General features: G+C 34.5%; 1 protein-coding gene across 13 annotated transcripts in view; it reads right to left on the bottom strand.

The window, feature by feature from the left end:
* The window catches only part of TTLL7 (tubulin tyrosine ligase like 7), a 212,516-nt gene that overhangs the window by 54,006 nt on the left and 134,946 nt on the right, over positions 1 to 23,564 (bottom strand). For all 13 annotated transcript variants that reach the window (XR_013159370.1, XR_013159372.1, XR_013159371.1 and 10 more), the window contains 2 exons: positions 12,853 to 13,013; positions 9,113 to 9,286 (listed from right to left, as the gene is read on the bottom strand). Coding sequence is in view for 5 of the 13 variants with exons in the window: in XM_077120486.1 (XP_076976601.1) it covers positions 9,113 to 9,286; positions 12,853 to 13,013 (335 nt within the window). In the remaining 8 variants the exon portion in view is untranslated. The remainder of the gene's footprint in view (positions 1 to 9,112; positions 9,287 to 12,852; positions 13,014 to 23,564) is intronic.

The raw sequence follows: 23,564 nt of genomic DNA, 5'->3' as shown, positions 1-23,564 counted from the left end.
CAATTTCAAATCATTTATTTTATTCTCTTCACTTGAGATTAGAGTTCTCCAGCAACAGTATCATACTTCTATGAATATACAAAGAAATTAAGGACCATGGGCATTATTAGCTACCTGTTCAATATTTAATAATATTAATAACTACTGCACCTCTATGTCAATGGAAAATTACATTTATACAATTACATAGTTGTTATATGAATTTTATTAGAATATGAATTCATTATAATCAAACTGTATACAACATTCAGATTCAAATGGCAGAATTTTCCATAATATTCACAACATCATTTCATCATGAAATACCTAATATCATTCTTTAAATCTATCACCTAATACCACAAACTATAAATAATTGCTCAAATCATTAAGTTAATAGAGCAGTAAAATAATATACAACATCCAAATTAAATCAAAGTTGCATAATGGGTGATGAATAATGAAACAACTGATTTCTCACATCACAGATTCTATAAATTATTTTCTTAATATTGCTAGGATAATTTATATGGATTAATTATGATGTCAAGAGCTGGTAGGGTTGTGATGATTAATCTGATAGCTTCTGCCATGAATAGGCAACCTTCCTAAGTAGGGCAGAAGTACAAAAGAAAATGATATGTTGGATCAAAATCCACAATTTTGTTTTAGGTGAGAGTTATGCTCTTCTTTATTTACAATGCCCTCTGATTATATCAATAATTATCTTCGTAAACCAACCTCTTTTAACTTTCTGCAAAGAATCTCTAAGCAATGGTTGCTATTGACATGACGATAATACTCACATAATCTTTTGAGTTGAAGATTTCCATTTCACAGATGAAAAATAAAAGCAAAAAGTCCAAGACTACAGCTAACTTACACGATTTTATTTAACAACTACTTAGTGTTTTCTGTGCGCCAAGTAACATCCTAACTGCTTTACAAATATTAATTCATTTAGCTCTTATAACAATTCTATGAAGCAGGTATTATTATCGCTCTATTAAACAGATGAATGAACTGCCTTAACACAACCACGTAGCTAGTAAATGGCAGAGCTGAGATTCAAATCCATGCAGACTAGCTCTAGAATCATACTAACACTTCTGCATATCAACCACAAGTTTAACAAATTTTAAAACAAATGAACAAAATTATTATACATTTTTTCAGAGATATGAACTATAAAATAACCCAAAAAGTAGAAAAATTCCACAAACTTCACAGAAGCTGAAAAAAACTAAAATGAAACTTCTTTTAAGACCTAAAAAGAAAAAGAAGTTCAGCACAAACTAAAAAAAGAATATGAAATCACATTGGAAGAAGCGCGTTGCTTTCTTCAAGCATGGCTATGGGATATTTTAATGCATTATAGAGAAGCACAATAGATTATTTTGCCCTAATATATTCATTAATACCTCTTGGGAGATCTGCACCAGCTCATTCTAAGATTACTTTTGAAATGTTCTTTGCAATGAAGTTAAATAATACAATCTGATTTTTTAGTAGGAATGATATCTTTGGTAAGTGGATTTATAGACTATATCTAAAGAGCTTGTGTTAAAGCACCACAAATTGTGAAAAGTTTACAGCTTTATTTTTAGCTTAGCTTACTCCTGATGTACAAAAATAGCTAACTCATAGCTAACTTGTGCCAAGGAGAAATACCTCATATAATCCCTGTGCACACACATCCTCACTGTTCATCCTTGAGACTGTGGGCACATCTCCATTCTTCATCATATAGCTATAAAACATGCACATGTCTAATTCTCAATTGCCATAGAATCAGTTGGTCTGTCAGGCAGTCATTATTATGGAGGAACTCTAGAACACAATTCATTTAAACACTGGTGGGGAATTATCCTTGAAAACGTAGGCTACCCAGCCTTCTGGGATCTTCTTGGAGTAAAATCAGGAATTCTAACTCCCCCTCTCCACCCTCCCTGACCCTCAAATAAGATCAGTTTCCTGTCTTAGAGAACACAAGGTATATAAACTTCACCAGAATATTTGTCCTGGGGTTTTAACTTTGATTTTGGGGAAAAAAAAGACCTAGTTTCAAGCCCCATCTCTGTTACTTACTATACTAGCAATATGGATTTGGACAAGTTACTCAAATTTTTAGGTCTCAGTTTTCTTATTTGTGAAAAGAAAAAAATAGTCCAGAAATTTCTGCCAAGTCTTTTTCATACAGTATAGAGCCATGGAAATAATGTACATAGGTGAAATATTATTATTTATGTAGTATGAATATCAGTCCCACTAACAAGCTGTCCCTGTTACGAGACAGATGTATCAGGATATCTTAGCCTAAAGCCATTTATGATACTGTGTATTTAATTCAGCTTTTAAAACTTTTACATGGTGAAATGTAGCATACGTTCAGAGAAGTACATAAAACATAAATATGTGGCTTAATGAATATTATAAAGTGATTACTTGTAGGGGGTGCAAGGGTAGTTCAGTGGTAAAATTCTCACGTGCCATGTGGGAGACCCGGGTTCGATTCCTGGGCAATGCACTTCCCAAAAAAAAATTTGTGATAAATGGCGCTGAAATAATGGGATAGTCATGTGGAGAAAGAATGAAATGGGACCCCCACCACACAGCATACAAAAAAAGTGATTACGTGTATAACAACAATCTAGGTTAAGAAATTCAACATTTCTAGTCTAAGAGCCCTGGTTATAGTACCGTTCTGCTACATAAAGTTAACCACTGTCCTGATTTTTATGGGTATTATTTTGTTTTTCTTTATGGTTTACCACCTAATTCTACATTCTTTAAAGACAATAATTTCGTTTTGCCTATTTTGATTTTTAAATAAATGCAATAAGTATGTATTCCTTTGTGTCTGGTTTCTTTTGCTCAACCATAATTTGTGAGCCTCATCCATAAGGCTATGTGTAGGTGCAACTTGTTCATTTTCATTATTGTTTTGTACATTATAGGACTATTCAAAAAATGTATCCATTCTTCTATCGATGGATATCTGGATTGTTTCCAATTTTTAGCTATTATGAGTAAATACTATTATGATCTCTCTAATATGGGTCTCAACGCATATGTGCACACATTTCTGTTGAGAACTTACTGGGAATTGAATAGCTGTGGAAAGTGTATTCTTTAATACATAATGCCAGGGGGTGCAAGGGTAGTTCAGTGGTAGAATTCTTGCCTGCCATGCAGAAGACCCGGGTTCGATTACCAGCCCATGCACTTCCCAAACAAACATGCAAACAAACAAGAAACCAAACAAGAATTCAACAAATGGTGCTGCAATAAGGGGATACTCACATGGAAAAAGAATGTAATGTGACCCCCCACCATACAGCATACAAAAAAAACATAATGCCAAACTGTTTTTAAAAGGTGCCAATTTTCACTATTTCTAGCAATGTAAGAGTTCCTATTATTCTACATTGTCATCAACTTTTGTTATGCAATGATAGTTATGCAGTATCTTTGTGATTTTCATTTTCATTTCTGTTATTATTAATGAGTTTAAACAATATTTTACGTATTTAAAATAATTGGCCTTTTTTTTTAACTCTTTTTGAAGGGCCTCTTCAACTGTCTTTCCTATTTTTCTATTGAGTGGCCTGTTCTTTTCTTAGACATTTGTAGGTGTTCTTACATAATTGTACAGAATCCTTCTTCTAGTCTGTGGTTTGAATTTTTAGCCTCCTAATGGGCTCTTCTGATGAACACATGCTCTTAATTTTAACATAGTCAAATTTATTCATCTTTTCAGTTATGATCAGCATTTGGGGGGCCTATTTTTAAAATCTTTGCATATCTATAGGTAATAAAAATATTTTCCTATATTATCTTATGAAATATTTAGCTTTGTGTTTTATACTTTTACATTCAATTTACTTGGAAATGATTTTTTTATATGGTGCAAGCAGAGTCAATTTTTTTTCTTCTCTTTTTTTTTAAATTTGGAAATCCTCTTGTCCTAGCACCATTTATTGAAACTAACATTCTTTTTCTCATTTGTCATAGATTAAGTTTTCATATATATCGGGGACTGTTTATGGCTTTTTTGAATGGTACCAAAGTTTATTTATCTATCCTCTTACCAATATTACACTATCATAATTTATTTTAGCTTTATTATAAGTCTCAGGGCACTGTAGTTAATAAGTCCTATTATCTTATTGTTCTATTTCAGATTGTTGTATCTATTCTTTGCCCTTTGCTTTTCTGTAAAAATACCAGAATCAACTTTGATCAAGTGCTACCCCCACCCCCCAAAAATGGGAATCTGGAATTATTACAATTACACTGAATTAATAGATATATAGAACTATTTGAGAAAGAATTGACATCTTTATAAAATGATTCCAATGTATTAATAAGGTATATCTTTCTATTTCTCTATCTTCCTTCATTAAGGTCTTATACAGTTTTTGTTAGATTTAGTCCTAAGAATTGTATTTTTTGATGCTTTTGAAAAATTACAGCTTATCTAAAATTTCAAATTCGGGCTGTATACAGAAAAACAGAATGTTTTTTTTATATTGGCCTTGATTTCATGAACATTGTTAAACTTTATAATTCATCTACAGATTCTATGAACACAATCCTATCCACTAGTAATAAGTTTTAGCTGTTTTTTATTTTTAACCCTAATGCCTTTTATTTCTTTTGCTTGCCTTGCTGAAATGGCTAAGACCTCCAGTATAATGCACAATAGAAGTGGTAATAGACAATCTTGTCTTGTTCCTATCTCAAAGGGAAAGCCTTCAATATTTCACCATTAAATATGTTTACTGTAAACTTTTTGCACTTGACTTTTATTAGATTAAGGGAGTTCCTTTTCTTTCTAGCTTGTTCGACATTTTTTAATCACTAACATATTGAATTTTATCAAGGGATTTATCCTTATCTTTTGATCTTTTATTCGATTACTATAGCAAATTACACTGATCACTCTTTAACATCATTGCACCTTTAAATTGCAGCAATAAACAGAAGTCATTCATGATTATATTGCCCTATCTAAAAATTGCTAGGCTCATTTTACTAATATTTTTTCTAGATTTTTTGCATCTATGCTCAGGAGTGAGATTGAACTGTCATTTTCTTTTATAATAATGTCCTGGTCAGGTTTTGTTATCAAAGTTATGGTTGCCTCCTAAAAATGTTGGACAGTGTTCCCTCCTTTCCTGTTTTCTGGATGAGTTTGTACACAATTGTTAAAACTGGCTAGTGAAGCCATGTGACCTTGGAGTTTTCTTTGGAGGAGGGCTTTTAATTATTGTTTCAATTTCTTCAATAGCTATAGATACTTAGGACTTTCTATTTCTTCTTGTGTAACTTTTGGTGATTTTTGTTTTTCTAGGAATTTTTAGGCTACACCTAAATTACCAAATTTATCGGTATAAAATTATTATTAGTATTTTCTTATCAGCTTTTTAATGACTGTAAATAATGTCTGCCTTTTTTAATCTTAATTACTTCAGCCTTTTCTTTAATGTTTGTGATCAGTCTCACCAGGTATTTATCAATTTTATTTAGTCTTTTCAAAAACCACTTTTTGCTGTGTTGATCTTTCCTATTCTATGTTTGTTTCACTGCATCATTAATTATTGCCTTCATTTTTATTATTTCCTTTTCCTGTATCCTTTGCATTTATTTCAATGCCATTTTCTCATTAAATTTTGCTTTTCCTCTTTCCTGACATATTCAGTTGATAAATGTTCCTATAATACCAATAGAGCTATATCCTACAAGCTTTTATTTGTTAATTTTCTCATTCAGTTAAAAATATTTGCTTATGTTCATTCTAATTTATTCTTTGATTCATGGGTTATTAAAAATAGTTTTAATTTCCTAAAGTATGGGTTTTCTGGTTATATATTATTATTTTCTAGCTTAATGGCATTACGGTCAGAAAAAATAACCTATATGAGTTCAATATTTTGAAATTTGTTTTATTAGCCCACTATAATAAATAGTTGATTTTTGTAAAAGTTCCTGGTATTCTGATTTGTTTCACGTCTCATTTTATATATGTGACAACTTGTTAAGTCTGTTAATCATATTGTTAAAATTTTCGGTATCTTTACTGCAATTTTTAAATAAATGTTTATGAAAATCTCCCCCTATGGTTGTTGTCTGTTTTTCCTTGTAGTTCTGACAGCTTTTGCTATTCAAAACATCTGGAACATCATAAGTCCTACAAATCTAGGCTATTTACCAAGGCATCCGTGCTTGGTGGGTCCTGGAGTCCTGTTTTTCACCCTAAGCCCGTGAGCCTGTGTGTCAAAAGTACTAACAAGTATCTTCATGACTCTCTGATATCATCAACTAAATGTTTTAACATTTTGTCTAGATTTTCCACTAATCATCAAGGGAGGATTTGTCCAAATAGCTAGTGCTCTCTTACCGAAGGTAGAAGTCCAAATTTGGTGGTTTTTAAAAATGTTTTTAGCTGTGGAATCCCTTGTGAAATGAGCTTATGTGGAAGCTCAGTCTGTGAAAGGTTGAAGCAGAAATAATGAGGCTAAAAAGTGTTTGGAGATCTCAAACCTTCTCAAGTAAGGCTAGTCACAGTGAAATATGTAGCTGTTCCCAGGAACCCTAGTCTCCTGGGTTTATATATCAGTTCTATTTGCTCAGTTTTTATTTTTAGGTATATATTTAGTTATTTAGCTATGTATTTCTAATTGACCATCTGGGCTTATATATCAATTCTGTATGCTTAGCTATTACACGTTCACCTCTGGGAAATGACTCTTCACTTGGTTTGCCTACTAAATTCTTACTTTTTCTGAGACTGTAAGGCAGAGTTCTACTCTCTTCAGTATAATAAATGCCATATACTCTTTAAAGCCTCTTAAGAAATAACCTGCAGATGTTTGTCCAAGATAAACATGCTCCATAAACCTGACTGATATTAGCTCTATTTTCTTCTCTTTTAATTTTGCACATAAATTATCCAAAGATTATCTCCTGCTTCTTATTCCTATTAGGTATGCCTCATACATTAAATTTATCAATGCATTAATATTAAATTAAGTGACTTCTTCATATAAAGTAAAATGCTACAGGGTCTTTTCCTTATCTATGAGAAAAAGAGGATGTGGCCATTTTGTCCATGGTTTTAAATTAATGTGAGCTTGACTTGGGTATTAATATCCAGATTTTAAAGAGAAATTTTTATTTCCTTCCCCTTTTTGTGTTTCACTGTAGAAGAATTTCCATTAGCATAAACTTTCTGGCCTCTTACCAAAAGAATGCTATCTGATTTGTGAGTTTAAAAGAAGGAATCAGGTATGATTGGCTTAACCCCTTTCCCTTTGTAGCTTTTCCCATTTGCACAGAGGAAATATTTGCCTATTTGCACTTAATTCTTCTGCCAACGCTAAAGGAGCAAGACCTTATGGGGTCATGGGAGGACCGGGTTGGCCAGCTCTGCCTTTGACTGGGTATGTACATTTAATTCTGAGATTCAATATGAGAAAACTCACTTGGCTCATATCTACGCCATCTAGCTTTTATCAATAATGAAGCAAAATTTTGATGAACATCTCTTTGACTTCTGTATTCTCCTCTCAAATTCTTCTGAACTTTAGCAGTAATGAAGTTTTACAACCCCAAAATACTAGCAATCACAATACTGAATCATGCTGAGCCTTTCTAAAAAGCCCAGAACTCTAAATTCCAGGGTCAAAATATCTCTTCTGACCGCCAAATGGGAAAGAAAATTAAAAAGCCCTAAAGCAACTGTAAGGCACAATTTCCTCCTTCAGAGTAACCACAAAGACTCATTCTATTTTGCCCACACCCCAAAATACAAATCCCTCAACAGAAGTTGGGTTACAAAATCTGAAATTGTATGTATTGTTAAAAGAGTCTGAACTATCCTTCCTACACTGGAATTTAAGACTGTTCTGCCCACGCTCCCAGAGAAGTACTCCACCGAACAGAAAGTTTTCCCTTTACATACTGTAACATCTTATAGATGGCTATCCTTCATTTGAATAATGTGAAAATGTCAGTGAAGGTCATTTATTTTATTTCCATAATTTGCTTGTATCAACTATTAAAACTGCAATATACCTTTGGTATTTATAGATTTAAAATGTTAGTGGCTAGCTTTACCTCTAAAATTGTGTCATCAATTAACCTTGAGTTAAAAAGGTTGAAAGTCCTACAATAGTACAATGACAGGATCAAGACAATCCATCTCCCAATATTTTTTTGTGAAAAGTGTCTTGAGTCATTCTGCTGTTAAGGAAAGTCATTGTAGAAAGTTAGCTTTATTATACCCGCAGAGATTTTTTGAATAAAAAGTCAATTTCAAGTTTAAAAGGAAAATCCAAGGCAGGCCAGAGTGGCTCAGTGGCAGAGTTCTTGCCTGCCATGCCCGAGACCTGGGCTCATTTCCCAGTGCCTGCCCATGTTAAAAAAAAAAAAAAGCAAATCCCACTATGGTAGTTTGTCTGTTCTATTGTCTAAAATGTTTAATCTTATAATCTTTAAGTTTTTCATGGTTTACTATCTTCTATCCTGAGCAGTACTCAAATTACATATACTGAAAACAAAGTCACATATTCATCTCTAATTTTAATGGAAACTACAATTATGCTTAGAAATGCTAAAATTCTAAGTACTTTTTTATATACTCTGTGGACAATACTTATAAGACTCAATTTTTAAGTGGGCTTTGGCAAAAATTTACTTCCTGGAGATTTGTTCGGGGATAAAGGGAGTACTGAAGGGATACTGAACAATAAAAATTAAGCAAGGCATTTTCTAAACTATAGTAGGCTCAAAGATGAATGTTGAAAAAAAAGTTGAATTTATTATCACATTTTTGGAGCTCTTATTTGGCTTTTGAAAACGAAGTATACAAGCCAAATAATCTCATTTCTGTGAAGGCTATTTCTATGCTTTCAGGTTTGTGATTGCTGTCCTTGTTCAGTCCTTTAAAGTTAAACACTATGCTAATTAAAAATATTTTGTAGATAATGGCTTGTATGAATTTTCTGTCCTTGGCTTTTTTCTCTAGCTGTGTAAGCAAAAGGAGACTCCCAATTTCAATTGCATTGTGTCATAACTTTATAAGAGATTAAAGTCTCATCTACAGGAGCTAGAAAATGCAAACAAGTACCTGGAATTTCCCCAATCAGGACCAATGCCTGAGAGTGATCCTCTTGTGTCATTTGCATATTTGTACACCACTAGCAGGCACTGTTTACAAAGCTCAACCAGGCGCTGGCAACACTGCAGCTGCAGAGGAGTCACCATCTCCGGGCTTTTATTAAATATACTCTCCCAAGAGGATCTGTTGGCATGGAAACAGATATGATCTCAAATTCACTGTTCAAATGGCAACTGGCTATATCACTTACCTAGCAACAAACTTTTAAGGGAAAGTAGAAATGGCCTCACACATTTGAACTAGTTATAGATGATCAAATAGTACATAATAAATTCAAATTAGGAAATTAATCTTTATGTTAAAAACATTTCTAATTCATATACAGTACTATTTATCTTAATTTAAAGCCTTCAATGCTGTCAAGCATGAGTAGCTTACACAACGTCTTTCCAACACTCCTAAAAATTAGGGTTACTCTATAATGATGTGTTCATAAAATATTGAGCTAATTCCCCAAATAGTTACATATTCTAGGAAGTTAGGTTTCCCAGAAAGCTATGTTCACCTTTACATTAATAATGATCCTGCAAAACAATTAAAAAGTTGATGCAACTTACTTTGTGGCCTCACTGCACCAGGAGAATTTAGGTTAATCCCTTGATTTTTTTTTTTTAACTTTTTTATTGTATAGTATAACATCTATACAAAGCAAAGAAATAAAAAAGCCATCGTTTTCAAAGTACCCTTCAAAAAGTGGACATATGATAGATCCCAAAGTTTGTTGTGGGCTACCATACAATCCTCTCAGATTTTTTCTTCTAGCTGCTCCAGAATATAGGAGGCTAGAGGGCTTAAGTACTTTTTTACCATCACAAGTTTTTTTCCTTCTTTTTTGTGAATAATACATATACAAAAAAACTATAAATTTCAAAGCACAGAACCACAATTAGTTGTAGAACCTATTTCAGACTTTGACATGGGTTACAATTTCACAATTTTAGGTTCTTACTTCTAGCTGCCCTAAAATACTGGAGACTAAAAGAGAGATCCATTTAATGATTCACCATTCATATTCACATGTTAAGTCCTATCTTCTATGTATAATTCCACCGTCACCTTTGATCTTTCCATATCTCTCTTTGGGGTTGTTTGGGTTATGGTAATTCTAAATTTTTCATATTGGAAGGGTCTGTCACTAATATGGGGTAGGGAGAGGGAACTACCTGATGTTCTGGAGAGGCTGGGCTAGGTTTCAGGACTTATCTGGACCAGGGACCCATCGACATTGGAGGTTTCTGGAAAGTTACTCTAGTACCTAAAACCTAATCACTTGATTTTGACAACCCCTTTCAAAACACTTTCGGATGCAATTATGACCACAATATTCATGGAACACAGTTTCTGTCTTTTAGGAGTCATGCTATCTCAACAAGCACTGCTACTGGAATCCAGACGGGGTGTGCCCCTCCTGAGACTCAGCACACAGCTTCTCCAAGCAGGAGCAGTACATGCTGCCCTGGTTACTGACATGGTCTATGTCTGGAGGTACCTCACCACCCACCACCACCCCAAAAGGAAGAAGCAGAGAGAGAGGAAGAGAGAGGGTTACTTATTTCCTTACTGTGACTAAAACTCTTTACGAGCCTCAAGGAGAAAGTTACCGTTGAGACTTGGTGATGGTTCAAGTCTCATTTTCCATAAACAGATTCACTTAACCCTCAGAGAGAAAAGAGCAGATTTTTGAGACAGAAAAGTATCAAGGAAAATATTTTCCTGACAAAATATACTTCCCAATGGGAAACTCAAAGACTGAAAGGCTCTATTTTCAACCCTCTGTGGATATGTGAATTAAAAAAAAAATGCTTTAGAAATTCAGAAAAGGATTTTTCAATAAAAAGGCTACTGTATATTCTTTCAGGAGCAACATGGTCTTAAAATGCCAGCATGCCTTCAGTCAATGACAGGTTTTTTAAAAAGGAATAGGATTCAAATGAGTTGATAGAAACAAATGCTCAGGACTCAATATAACACTATTTTTATTACTAATGAGGGAATAAATATAATCTTCAATCCAGAAACTATAATATGCTAGATAAGTTAGCTACAAAAATAAAACTTAATTGTAACTAAATACAAGAAAACTAGATATTATATAGATGTGTGTGTGTGAGTTTACTTAAATTGATCAAGAAAAACACTGGAGAAAATAAATTAATGAAATTAGGGAATATTTATAATTATTTTAATATGTCTTAATCTAGCAGGTCCCACATGTTTGACCCCAGAAGAAATAAAAATTTCATATACATAAAAATACACACAGAAAACACATTCCATGCTCTGATTGTCTACCTAGCACTTTTCCTTTCCTCTGCACTGAGAGTCTCGGCTATACCTACAAAAGTCTACGTACATCACATCCCCACCCTCAGCTGGAATATATTTATATTTTGATCCTTTGTAACTATTTGACCAGATTGCATAATCAGGTCACTGTCATAATGGTAATTTTTCTCTTATTTCGGATGTAGAAGTAGGAAAAAAAGAAATAAAATGGAAGAAAGATCAAAGGGCCTCTGATATAACAGCATGATTTGATATAACTTTCTGAATAGTATGTGAATTATATAATATGACTTGGCTTTGGATGGGCCTTCCTTTAATATTTAAAATAAACCTATGAGTTTTACTCATATAGTAAATACAAATTTCTGATATGTATATTCATCACTATTAGCCAAAGACCACACTGTATTCTATTAAACAATATTTAAGTGTCAGCACCCCAAAATCCTTCATAAAGAAAAAAGAAAATGAATGGGATGTTTCCTTTGGTAATGGCATCCCCTCTGCATAAAGGAAGTATATCTTTCAAAATGAGTGTCCCCCACCTCCTACCCAACACCCGGAAAAATTCAGTGAATTGCCTCTATAATACTTTCAGCATCTTAATTTTCAGTACAACCAACTTAAAAAAAAGTTTTTACTGGTGAACAGAGTTAAAAATAGTTAAAATTCCCAGGTTCTTTATAAAAAACCCAGGGGTATCATCAGCTTGCTCTGAATCTGAATTTCAAAGAAATGGGAGGGCCAAAAATCATGATTTCAAAAAGAAAAATTAAATTATTAAAAAATTTGTTCTAAGTCTCCCTAATACTTGAAGAAATATGAAAAAGAAATGACTTTAAATGACATTTTAATAATAAGATATGCATACTGAATACTTCTGGCAACAATGGGAGTTATTAATGAAATCCAAAGACTTAAAAAGCTTCAAATTATTCAGTAATGCAATAATTTTCACCTCATTTAATTGAGTCACTCCTTCTCTTTCTCTGGAAGAAGTTCTAATGGATGACTGCATGGCCCAAAATTAAGCAGCAGAAAGGAAAAAGGAATGGGGAAAAAATGTAGACAATATGCCAACTGGATAATCAGCAACAGAAAGATTAATGAGTTGATCAGTACAAAAAACAACACATTCAAGTGAAAATTACATAAAACAGTGAATTTCATATGGTTTTATACAGTCTATACGTTATACATACATTTTCACGTAAGCATAGTCTAGCCTAGAAGTACATGCTGCTTGAGAATGTTTCTTCAAGTTTCTTCTTGCCCTAAGATTTAAAGCTTTTACATGGCAGACTTTCACAGGAAAATGCTTTTGTCACTTTCATTGGGCTACCTCTACAACTAAATGGTTAAATGTTAAAAATAACAATAATAAAAGATGAATTCGAACTTACCCTGAATCACAGAAACAGTTCCATAGTCCTTGGCCATGACTCCAAAGTAAGCGATTAAAAACTCGGTTGAAAATACGATATAAATTTACTTCTTCAACATCAGGTACCTTCCAGATGCGTGGAAGGACAGTACGAATACTTGTTTTTACTATGTCCAAAACCTAGGGGAAAAATAAAAGTCTTTCAAAATCTGTGCATGGGCGTCTGTGTGTGTGCGTATCTATTCATAGATGAATATTTAGATATGTACTATTAAACAACAGCATAAAATAAAGATTTTGAAATAGAATCATCCTTTCATGGAATTTTTGTATATGACAGAGGTGGCAAGCAGACCTGGACTGGTTTCAATAGTGGAGATAAAAATAATAATAATCTTTATGGGGAAAAAAGATGAAGTTGAATCCTTACTTCACTCAATAACAAAAATAAACTAGAGGGTTAGGCCTTAAGCATGAAGAAATAACAATTAAAAATACTATTGGGGGCAGGCCACAGTCACTCAGCAGGCGAGAACTCCTGCCAAGCTGGGGACCTGGGTTCGATTCCTGGTGTCTGCCCATGTTAAAAAAAAAAAAATACTATCGAAAGGTATTGGTGACTATCTTTTAGACCATGGATTAGAAAAAGATTACTTAAATCACAAAGAAGCTGGACCATAAAAGATAGTAGACTTTGATTATATTAAAATTAAGAATATCTGATCATCAACAGATATCTTAACAACAATGAAAGACCCAGATACAAATTGAGAAATATATTTAAAATATATACATCTAACAAAAGATTAATATCAAGAACATGTAAAGAATACCTACCAAATTGTTACTATAAATAAAAACAATAGGGAAATGGACAAAATACATGAACAGGCATTTCACAGAAGAGGAAATAAAAATGCCCAATAAACATAAAGAATAAGATATTGTTTTATATCCATTTAACCGGTAAAAATTTAAAGTCTGACAACTCCAAATGTGGGAGACAGATATGGATCTACAGGGTCTTTTAGACACTGTTGATGGGAGCATAAGTTGGTGTAAATAGCTTGGCATTATCTACTAAAGTGAAAATTCATACACCCTATTGACCATGCAATTTTATTTCTAAGAAAAACCCTTTTGTAAGTAAAAACAGGAGGCATGTGCAAGAATGTTCACAGCAGTACTGTTAACAAAATAATCACCTGGAAACAGCCTAACTCCCCATCAGTGGGAGAAGAGAAGGTAAACAGTGGTACTCAGCTCCTTGGACTTTTACACAGTAGTTGAAATGAATGAAACACAACACAGAGCATTTCAGTAAGTCAAAAAGAATATGTGCCAGAGATTACATATAGTATAATTAGAAACAATTACATTTTTAAAATACTCATGGGGACTACAAATAATATAATAAACTATATAAAGCAAGCAAACAGGGGACTGGCAAACCCTGGATTCAGGATACTGGCTATGTGGGATGTAGGGAGCCAAGGAGATGGAAGGGAATCACTTAGTTAGATAGAAGTTATTGTCATGGACCTAGGATTTATTTCGGGTAGTAGGTTCCAAGTAGTATAATAACCTTGAAAACTATCTAAATAAAAGCAGGTCATTCATGGAAGGACAATGAGAGTGTATCATGAAATGAGGACTATGAATAAACCTAATTCTGAACACCTGGAGTGCTGGAGGTCCTGAAAAAAATTGTGAATGCCCAAAATTATTCTGTTTAATTCTCATATATTTAACATGTATGCAATGCAGGTATTTCCTATCAAAATATTTTTATAAGAAAAAGGGTAAAGACCAGCAAATACAGTTATTGTAATTTCAGCTCACCAAAGTGGAGTTTTCATTGTTTTATCTATCTATTTAAGGGAACTCCCTATAAATATGACAGAGAAAGATAACAAGAAAAATAAAAGGCTTTCAAACATAAAAGTTGAGTGAAGCTACTAGACAAAGACATATGAAAAATTAGAAGTAGATGAAAGAAGAATAATTTAATTAGTTTCTCTTTAACACATCAATAATAAAGAAGTGATATTAGTTATGTCTGATCAAGGTAAATTTAGAATAAGCCTTTGTTTAAAATCAGGTTAGTTAAAGCATCCAAAATGGAAAGGAAAAAGTAAAATTTTCAGTATTTGTAGATTACATGATCTTATATATAGTAAGTCAAAAACAAATAACAAAGCTACCAGAGCTAACAGACAAATTCAGGAAAGATCCACACACGAAAATAGGTATTGTTTCTATATACTAGTAATGAACAATCTGGGGAGGAAATCAAGAAAACAATTTCATTTACAATACAGCAACTAAAATTATCAAATATCTAGGAACACAAAGATGTAAAGGAGTTATGCACAGAAAACTACAAAACTTCGCTAAAATAAATCAAATAAGGTCTAAATAAAGGAACAGAAATTCTATGCTCCTGGATTGGAAGACTAAATATTGTTACAATATCAATTCTACCCAAAATGATTTACAGATTCAATGTAATCCCAATCAAAATTCCAACAGCCTGCTTTGCAGAAATGGAAACCAATTATCAAACTTATTTGAAAGAGTAAGGTACTCCAAATAGCCAAAATCATCTTCAAAAAGAAGAACGAAGTTGGAGGGCACACACTTCCTGACTTTAAAGGAAATTACAAATCTGCAGTGGCCAAAACACCATGGTGCTGGCACAACATAAGATATACAGACTAATTGAATTGAACTGAGAGTTCAGAAATAGACACCATTATCTATGGTCAAATGATTTTTGACAAGATTGCCAAGTCGCTCAACTGGGAAAGAATAGTCTCCTCAACAAATCGTACTGGAGAATAGGATATCCATGTGCAAAAAATGAAGGAGGAATTCCATCTCAACCATACACAAAAATTAACTCAGAACTAATCAAAAACTAGATAGGAGAATCAGGACTATAAAACTCCTAGAATAAAATGAAGCTAAATATCTTTAGGATCTCGTGCTAGGCAATGGTTTCTTAGACTTTACACAAAAGCAAAAGCAACAAAAGAAAACATAGATAAATGGGACCTAATCAAAATTTAAAACTTTTGTGAATCAAATGACTTTATCACAAAATTGAAAAGAAAATCTACTCAATTGGGAGAAAATACTTGGAAACCGCATATCTGATAACGGCTTAATAGTAAGACTATAGAAAAAAATCCTAAAACTCAGCAATAAAAAGACAAACTGCCCAATAAAAAAATGGGCAAAAGACTTGAGTAGACATCTCTCTAAAGAAGATATACAAATGGCTAAAAGCACATGAAAAGACCCTAAACATCATTAGCTATTAGGGAAATGAAAATAAAAAACACAGTAAGATAACATTTCACATCCACAAGAATGACTACTATTAAAAACACAGAAAATTACAAGCCTTAGAGAGGATGTGGAGAAACAGGAACCCTCCTTCATTGCTGGTGGGAATGTAAAATGGTGCAACTACTGTGAAAGACAATTTGACAATTTCTCAGAAAGCTAAGTATAGAATTACAATATACCCAGCAATCCTCTACCAGGCATATACCCAAAAGAACTGAAAGCAGGAACTCAGCAGAAATGTAAGCTTTTAGCATGTGCAGGATCTGCAGCAAAAGTCTCTCCAACGGCACCCAATGTTCATAACGCCATTATTCACAATTGCCAAAAATGGAAGCAAGTGTCTATCAATAGATAAATGGATAAATAAAATGTGGCATATATATACAATGGAATATTATTTAGCATTAAAAAGAATGACATTCTGGTGCATGGGACAACATGGATGAACCTTGAAGACATTATGTTGAATGAAACAAATGACAAACATTGAATGATCTTACTGATAAAAAAAAGTAAAGCACACTCATAATGTTAGCCCGGGTTGGGGGTAGGGAATGGGGAATTAAAGCTTAATTTGTACAGAATTTCTACTTGGATTGACTGTAAAGTTTTGGAAATGGATAGTGGTGATTGTAGCACAACATTGTAAGTGTAAATAATAGCACTGAATTATCTATGTGAATGTGGTTAAAAGGATAAATATTTACATATATTACTAGAATAAATATTAAAAGACAAAACATAGGACTGTATGACACAGTGAACCCTATTATAAACAATGGACTGTACTTAGTAGTACAATCATAAAAATGTTCTTTCAAGAATTATAACAAATGTATCACATTAATGCAAGGTCTTAATAATAGATGGCGGGTGGGCCATGGTGGCTCAGCAGGTAAGAATGCTTGCCTGTCATGCCCGAGGACCCGGGTTCGATTCCCGGTGCCTGCCCATGTAAAAAAAATAAATAAATAAATAATAGGATGGTTTATGGAAAAAATACACCCTTTGTAAACTGTGGACTATAGTTAATGGTACAATTATAATATTATTTCATCAGTTGTAACAAAGGTACCACACTAATGCAGTGTTAATAACAGGGTACAATATATGGGAATACTGTATTTTTACATGATTTTTTTGTAATCAAGTAAAAATTTTTAAAAATCAATTTCATAAAAATTTTTCAAATTATCACATTATTTATATACGAATATGAACTGAAGTTTCTCACAATGAAGCGTGTTAAGTAGCATCACTGCTGCCCTGCCAGTCCCAGCTTCCTGTATGTGAAGTGGGAGCAGCGCTTCAAATCCTGTAATAGGTCAGGGGCATGTCAGTGAAGGGGAAGGGAATGAGGAAGGAAAATGTAATTTGTAATGGAGTAGCTGGTGAAAAGAACTGTTCCCCCAAAAGCTCATTTTTTACAGATAATGAATAATTATAAAGAGGGATTTAACAAAACTTTAACAAAAGTGAATTATCCACAATAATACTGATAGAATATGCATATCTGGCACTAATTTAGTTGTTTTATGCTTTATGATTTTCATTTAAGTTATCAGTTGAAATCTTTATTTTTCTAAATGTAGAAAGTGATACTGATGATTGATGTGGTATAAGAATCAACACTAGCAATAAATGATAAAGAAAAATCATCTCTCTTCACAATTTTCCTTTCTACTTTCTGTAAATGTATTAGTAAGTCACAACAGACCAAAAGTCATAATAGGGGAAGGAAAGAATAATAAAATAGCCAAGATAACCTATAAGTTTCAGTTCCATATAGTAACTGAAATTGAAAAGAATTGTTAACAATACTGGGAATTTTAACATTACCTTAAGATAATCATTTCTCAAATTCAACTTTAAAGTGATAATGCCCTTGAGATTATTGGGTGTCCATTCACTTCTTTTTAAATACACTTGATGGTAAAACGCATATGAAACACAAGAACCAGGGAGTAGAACAGCATGAATTGTCTGCCTGCTGTGTGCTAGCATTACGCTGGGTCATTACTTGGAGGAGATTCTCTTGGGCCACCACTCTGTATATATTTTATTCTTAAATTGGAAGGAATTTTAAAAGCATGGAGGTCTAATATTCTAGCCTGCATACGACTAACAGTAGCAATTTCAGAATGAGGGCAGGGTGTTAGGAGTGGGGAATGCCTCTGCTCCACTCCTAATGTTTCCTCCATATGAAAATGGATAAAACTTCAGCTCCTCAGCACCCCACCAGGCACCCTTGCCTGGGGGAAGGAGAGATTTCCTGGACTGGTGAGGCTGGCATGGTCTGGGCAAAACAGGCACTTCTTCCTTCTTTTCCAGAGCAGCCCACTAGGAATATACACTCTGATTTCTTCTTTACCTTCAGTTTTAAAGGAGCCTCCCTAAGAAGGCAAGCTCTGGTACTGGGGGCAGGGATGGCTGAAGGAGACCTGTGATGTTGGAAGGCAGGTTAAGATCACAGAAAAGCTAAAATATGATGCACTGGGCAGGAAACTTTGAGAACTAAATGACAGGTACAAGCCTTGGACAATGTAGACAGAATGGTTGACATTGGCTATTTATAGGGGCTTATGTTAAGTCCATTGTTCAGCTGACTATGACATAGGCAAGAGGATGCAAGATATTCTGAACTTTTCCAACCTCTGCAGCTGGTGGAGGTTTTGTCCTTCAAGATTGCATATGCCAGGCCTTAACAAAGCACTCAGGCCTCAGCAGAAATGTAAGCTTTTAGCATGTGCAGGATCTGCAGCAAAAGTCTCTCCAAAGGCACAAGCCCTTGGTGGGTGGAAATCTCAGGAATACTGGTAGTGGAGGCTTGACCTTGAACTCTATATAGTCAGCGTATCTGTAAACAGCAAGGGTCTCAGGAAGCAAGTGCAGCTGAGGCAAGAGTGACTTACTTTATTAGGGTGTCTGAAAGAGAAACGGCCTGTGTAAAGGTTACTGTCTTCCTCTCTCAATCTTAGAAATTGGCAGCCTGAAGGAGGGGCTGAGAAGTGACTATCCTGGGCTGGTCAATACTTGGGACTATCTAATATTTGCATTCATTATTAGGAAACCTCTTGTCTGCATACAGAAGCCATAGTACCTAACAGAAGTTTTATCAATGAAAGAATAACATTGTCGCCTCCACCTGACTTAATTCCTTGCCCACTGGTTCAGGACATGACCAGAGAAGAAAAGTGCTATTTATTAAGCCTCTCAAAATCCAATAAAGGGATACAAGTGGTCAGCAGCAGATAAAAGGGAGTTAACAATAAGATGCAGATGTAAAAAGCACGGTCACTTGATATGTATCTACTGTAAGAGCTGTGTCTTCATGTATCTAGCGATAAACTAGTGACAACGAAGAGTGAAACTGTGTTCATTATACTCTGCTTGGCAATATAAGAGAGTAGGTAATCCATTACAGGAAGAAGCTAATAAATATTAAAATAAGAAAAGCTTTGGCACATAGAGTGATAAGCCTCAATTATCTGAAAATTATACCAGAAGTGTATTTTTTGTTCCATTGAAACCAGATGAATACATTAACAGGGTCTTAAAACCCTAACATTTTCCTGAACTGATATAAAAGTCTCTTAAGTGGTCTACCCACTTCTATTCCTTTTTTCTTTAAACTTTTTTTTATAGTATAGTATAGAATATATACAAAGCAAAGAAATAAAAAAGCAATAGTTTTCAAAGCACTCTTCAACAAGCGTTTACAGGCCAGATCCCAGAGTTTGTCATGGGCCAATCCTAAAGATTGATCCTCTCAGATTTTTCCTTATAGCTGCTCCAGAATATAGGAGGCTAGAGGGCTTAAATATATTGTATCATCACAATCGACTTCTTTCCTTCTTTTTTTTGTGAACAATAACACATATATAAAAAAGATATAAATTTCAAAGCACAGCACCACAATTAGTTGTAGAACCTATTTCAGCCTTTGACATGGGTTACAATTTCACAATTTTAGGTTTTTACTTCTAGCTGCTCTAAAATACTGGAGACTAAAAGAGGTATCAATATAATGACTCAGCATTCATATTCATTTGCTAAATCTATGGATAATTCCATCACCTTTGATCTTTCCATAACTCTCTTTGGGGTTGTTTGCGCTACGGTGATTCTAAATTTTTTATACTGGAAAGGTCTGTCACTAACATGGGGTAGGGAGATGGAATTATCTGATGTTCTGGAGAGGCTGGGTTAGGTTTCGGGACTTATCTGGACCAGGGATCAATTAGGAGGATGTAGGTTTCTGGAAAGTTACTCTAGTGCATGGCAATCTTTTATATTGCCCTAGGTGTTCTTTAGGATTGGCTGGAATGGTCCTGGCTGGGGGTTGGCAGGTTACGATAGGTAACAAGGTCTACCTGAAGCTTATGTAAGAGCAACTTCCAGAGTAGCCTCTCGTATCTATTTGAACTCTCTCTGCCACTGATACTTTATTAATTACATTTCTTTTCCCCCTTTTGGTCAGGATGGAATTGTTGATCCCACAGTGCCAGGTCTGGATTCATCCCTGGCAGTCATCTCCCATGTTGTCAGGGAGACTTTCACCCCTGGACGTCATGTCCCACTTAGGGGGGACGGCAATGATTTCACTTGTAGAGTTGGGTTTAGAGAGAGTGAGGCCACATCTGAGCAACAGAGGTCCTCCATAGTAACTCTTAACATGCCTATAGGTAGTCTAAGCTTCTCCACTACCTATATAAGCTTCACAAGAGTAAGCCTCATGATCGAGGGCATGGCCTATTGATTTGGGTGTTCCTAAAGTTGACACAGTGTCAGGGGATTCCCTGATGGTAAGGTTTAATAGTTCCATATTCTTTCTCCCCTCCCTCAGGGGACTTTGTCAATACTTTTTGATTATCTGCTTAATATACTCTAGGATGTTTCTAGGCATTACAATAATCTATACAGGATTAAAGGACCTCTTTCTTAACTGAGCTATACAGATAGGTTGAATTAGATTAGGTACTTCAGAAAATTTCAGTTCCAGATCAAATAAACCTTTCTTCCATTGGTCTCAAAGAGTATGTGTGGTTCTGAAATATAGACAGCGTCTTTCATACTCCTATGCTCTGAATTACTTTAACCCAGCTGGTTTGATTTTGTTCTTATCTCTAAGTATCAGATTACATACATAAAACAGCCTCTCAAAATTCAGGAATATTAATCACCACTCTGGATTTATCTGTCTGCTCTAAAAGCTTACAATCTAGGCCCCTGTTTTCATATAAGCATTTTCTGAAGGTGAATATATCATTGTTGTTCTTTTGCTTCTGGCCTATTTTTTCTCACCAAATGTCCCACATGTTCATTCACATTGTTGCATGCCTCACAACTTTGTTCCTTTTTGTACCAGCACCACCTTCATTCATAAGTATACACCATTGTTCACCAATCTACTTCTCCATCAGTGCATCCTTCAGCCACCTGCATCGGGTATCATGTAGAGGGCCCTACAGTCCATCAACATTCTCAATTTTAGATAATTTCATTGTTCCCAAGAGAGAAAACCAATAAACACACCATCGCCAAACAGGAAATCTAAACCTCCTCTTAACTCTTGTCCCTTACCCCATATTTACCTCTGCTGTTGCTGTGGTAGTGCTGATGGTTTCTTTTAGAACTTAGCTTATCACATGCAATAGCAGTTTCCTCCTCTGTACGCTGAACTTAAACATTCTTTATACAAGAATCATATCTTTGAAGTAATTCTTACAAGAACTAATTCATATTTCTAGTGAGAATCAGTGGCACACAAAGGTCTATACAATCCCTTTCTAACTTGTTCATCTTCAACATGGTAATATTATTTCTAGACCCACTAGAGAAACACCTTCACTCCTATCTATTCCCTTACATGGGAGCTCAACCTCATTAGCTAATGGTTCACCCATCTCTAGTTTCTATGTATCTCTAAAACTCCCCTGTATTCTGTCTTATAAGCCTCTAATTATATCTTTATGCTGGCCATAAAAGTGAACTTATACAGTATCTATACTTTTGTGTCAGCTAATTTCGCTCAGCATTATGTCCTCAAGGCTCATCCATCTTGTCATGTGCTTCAGGACATCACTTTGTCTTACTGCCACATAATATTCCATCGTATGTATATACTACATTTTGTTGATCCACTCGCCTGTTGATCGGCATTTGGTTTGTTTCCATCTTTTGGCAATTGTGAATAATGCTGCTATGAATATCAGTGTGCAAACATCTGTTTGTGTCATTGCTTTCAGCTCTTCTGGGTTTATACTAAGTAGTGCTTTTGCTGGGTCATAGGGCAACTCAATATTTACTTCCCTAAGGAACTGCCAGTCTTCCATAGTGACTACACCATTATACATTCCCACCAGCAGTGCATAAGTGTCCCAGTTTTCCACATCCTCTCCAACAGTTATAGTTTCCTGTTTGCTTAATAGCGGCCATTCTTATAGGTGTGAGGTGGTATCTCATTGTAGTCTTGATCTGCATTTCCCTTATAGCCAATGAAACCGAACATCCCTTCATTCACTTTTGAGCCATCTGTATTTGCTCTTCAAAAAAATGGTATTCATATCTTTAGCCCATTTTATAACTGGGTTGTTTGTTCCTTGGTTGTTGAGTTGTATGATTTCTTTGTATATACAGGAAATCAAACCTTTGCCTGATATGTGATTTCCAAATATCTTCTCCCATTGTGTTGGCTGCCTCTTCCCTTATTTGACTAGGTCTTTTGAGGCGCAGAAACATTTGATTTTGAGGAGTTCCCATTTATCCATTTTTTCTTTTCTTGTTTGTACTTTGGGTGTAAAGTTTAGGAAGCTATCTCCTATTACTAGGTCTTGAAAATATTTCTCTATATTTTCTTCTAGAAGCATTATAGTACTAGTTCTTACATTGAGCTGTTTGATCCACTTTGAGTGAATTTTTGTGTAGGGTGTAAGATAGGGGTCCCTTTTCATTCTCTTGGCTATTGATATCCAATTCTTCCATGCCCATTTATTTTGTCCCACTTCAGAGGATTTGGAGGCCTTGTCAAAAATGAGTAGACCATAGATTGGGTGGTCTATTTCTGCACTCTCAATTTGATTCCATTGCTCAATGCTTCTGTTTGTGCCAGTACCATGCTGTTTTGACCACTATGGCTTTACAATAGGTTTTAAAGTCAGGGAGTGTTAATCCTCCCACCTCATTCTTCTCTTTTAGGATGCTTTTACCTATTCAGGTTCTCTTTCTCTTCCAAATGAATTTGGTAGTTAACTTTCCCAAAACTACAAAGTAAGTTGTTGGAATTTTGATTGGTACTGTGTTGAATCTTAGATCAATTTGGGGAAAATTGACATCTTAACTGTATTTAGCCTTCCTATCCATGAGTAGGGAATATCT

Source organism: Tamandua tetradactyla, chromosome 11 (assembly GCF_023851605.1).
Source record: "Tamandua tetradactyla isolate mTamTet1 chromosome 11, mTamTet1.pri, whole genome shotgun sequence".
Classification (NCBI taxonomy): Eukaryota; Metazoa; Chordata; class Mammalia; order Pilosa; family Myrmecophagidae; genus Tamandua; species Tamandua tetradactyla.
The sequence above is the reverse complement of the archived record's forward strand: the minus strand, read 5'-3'. Positions and strand labels throughout refer to the sequence as shown.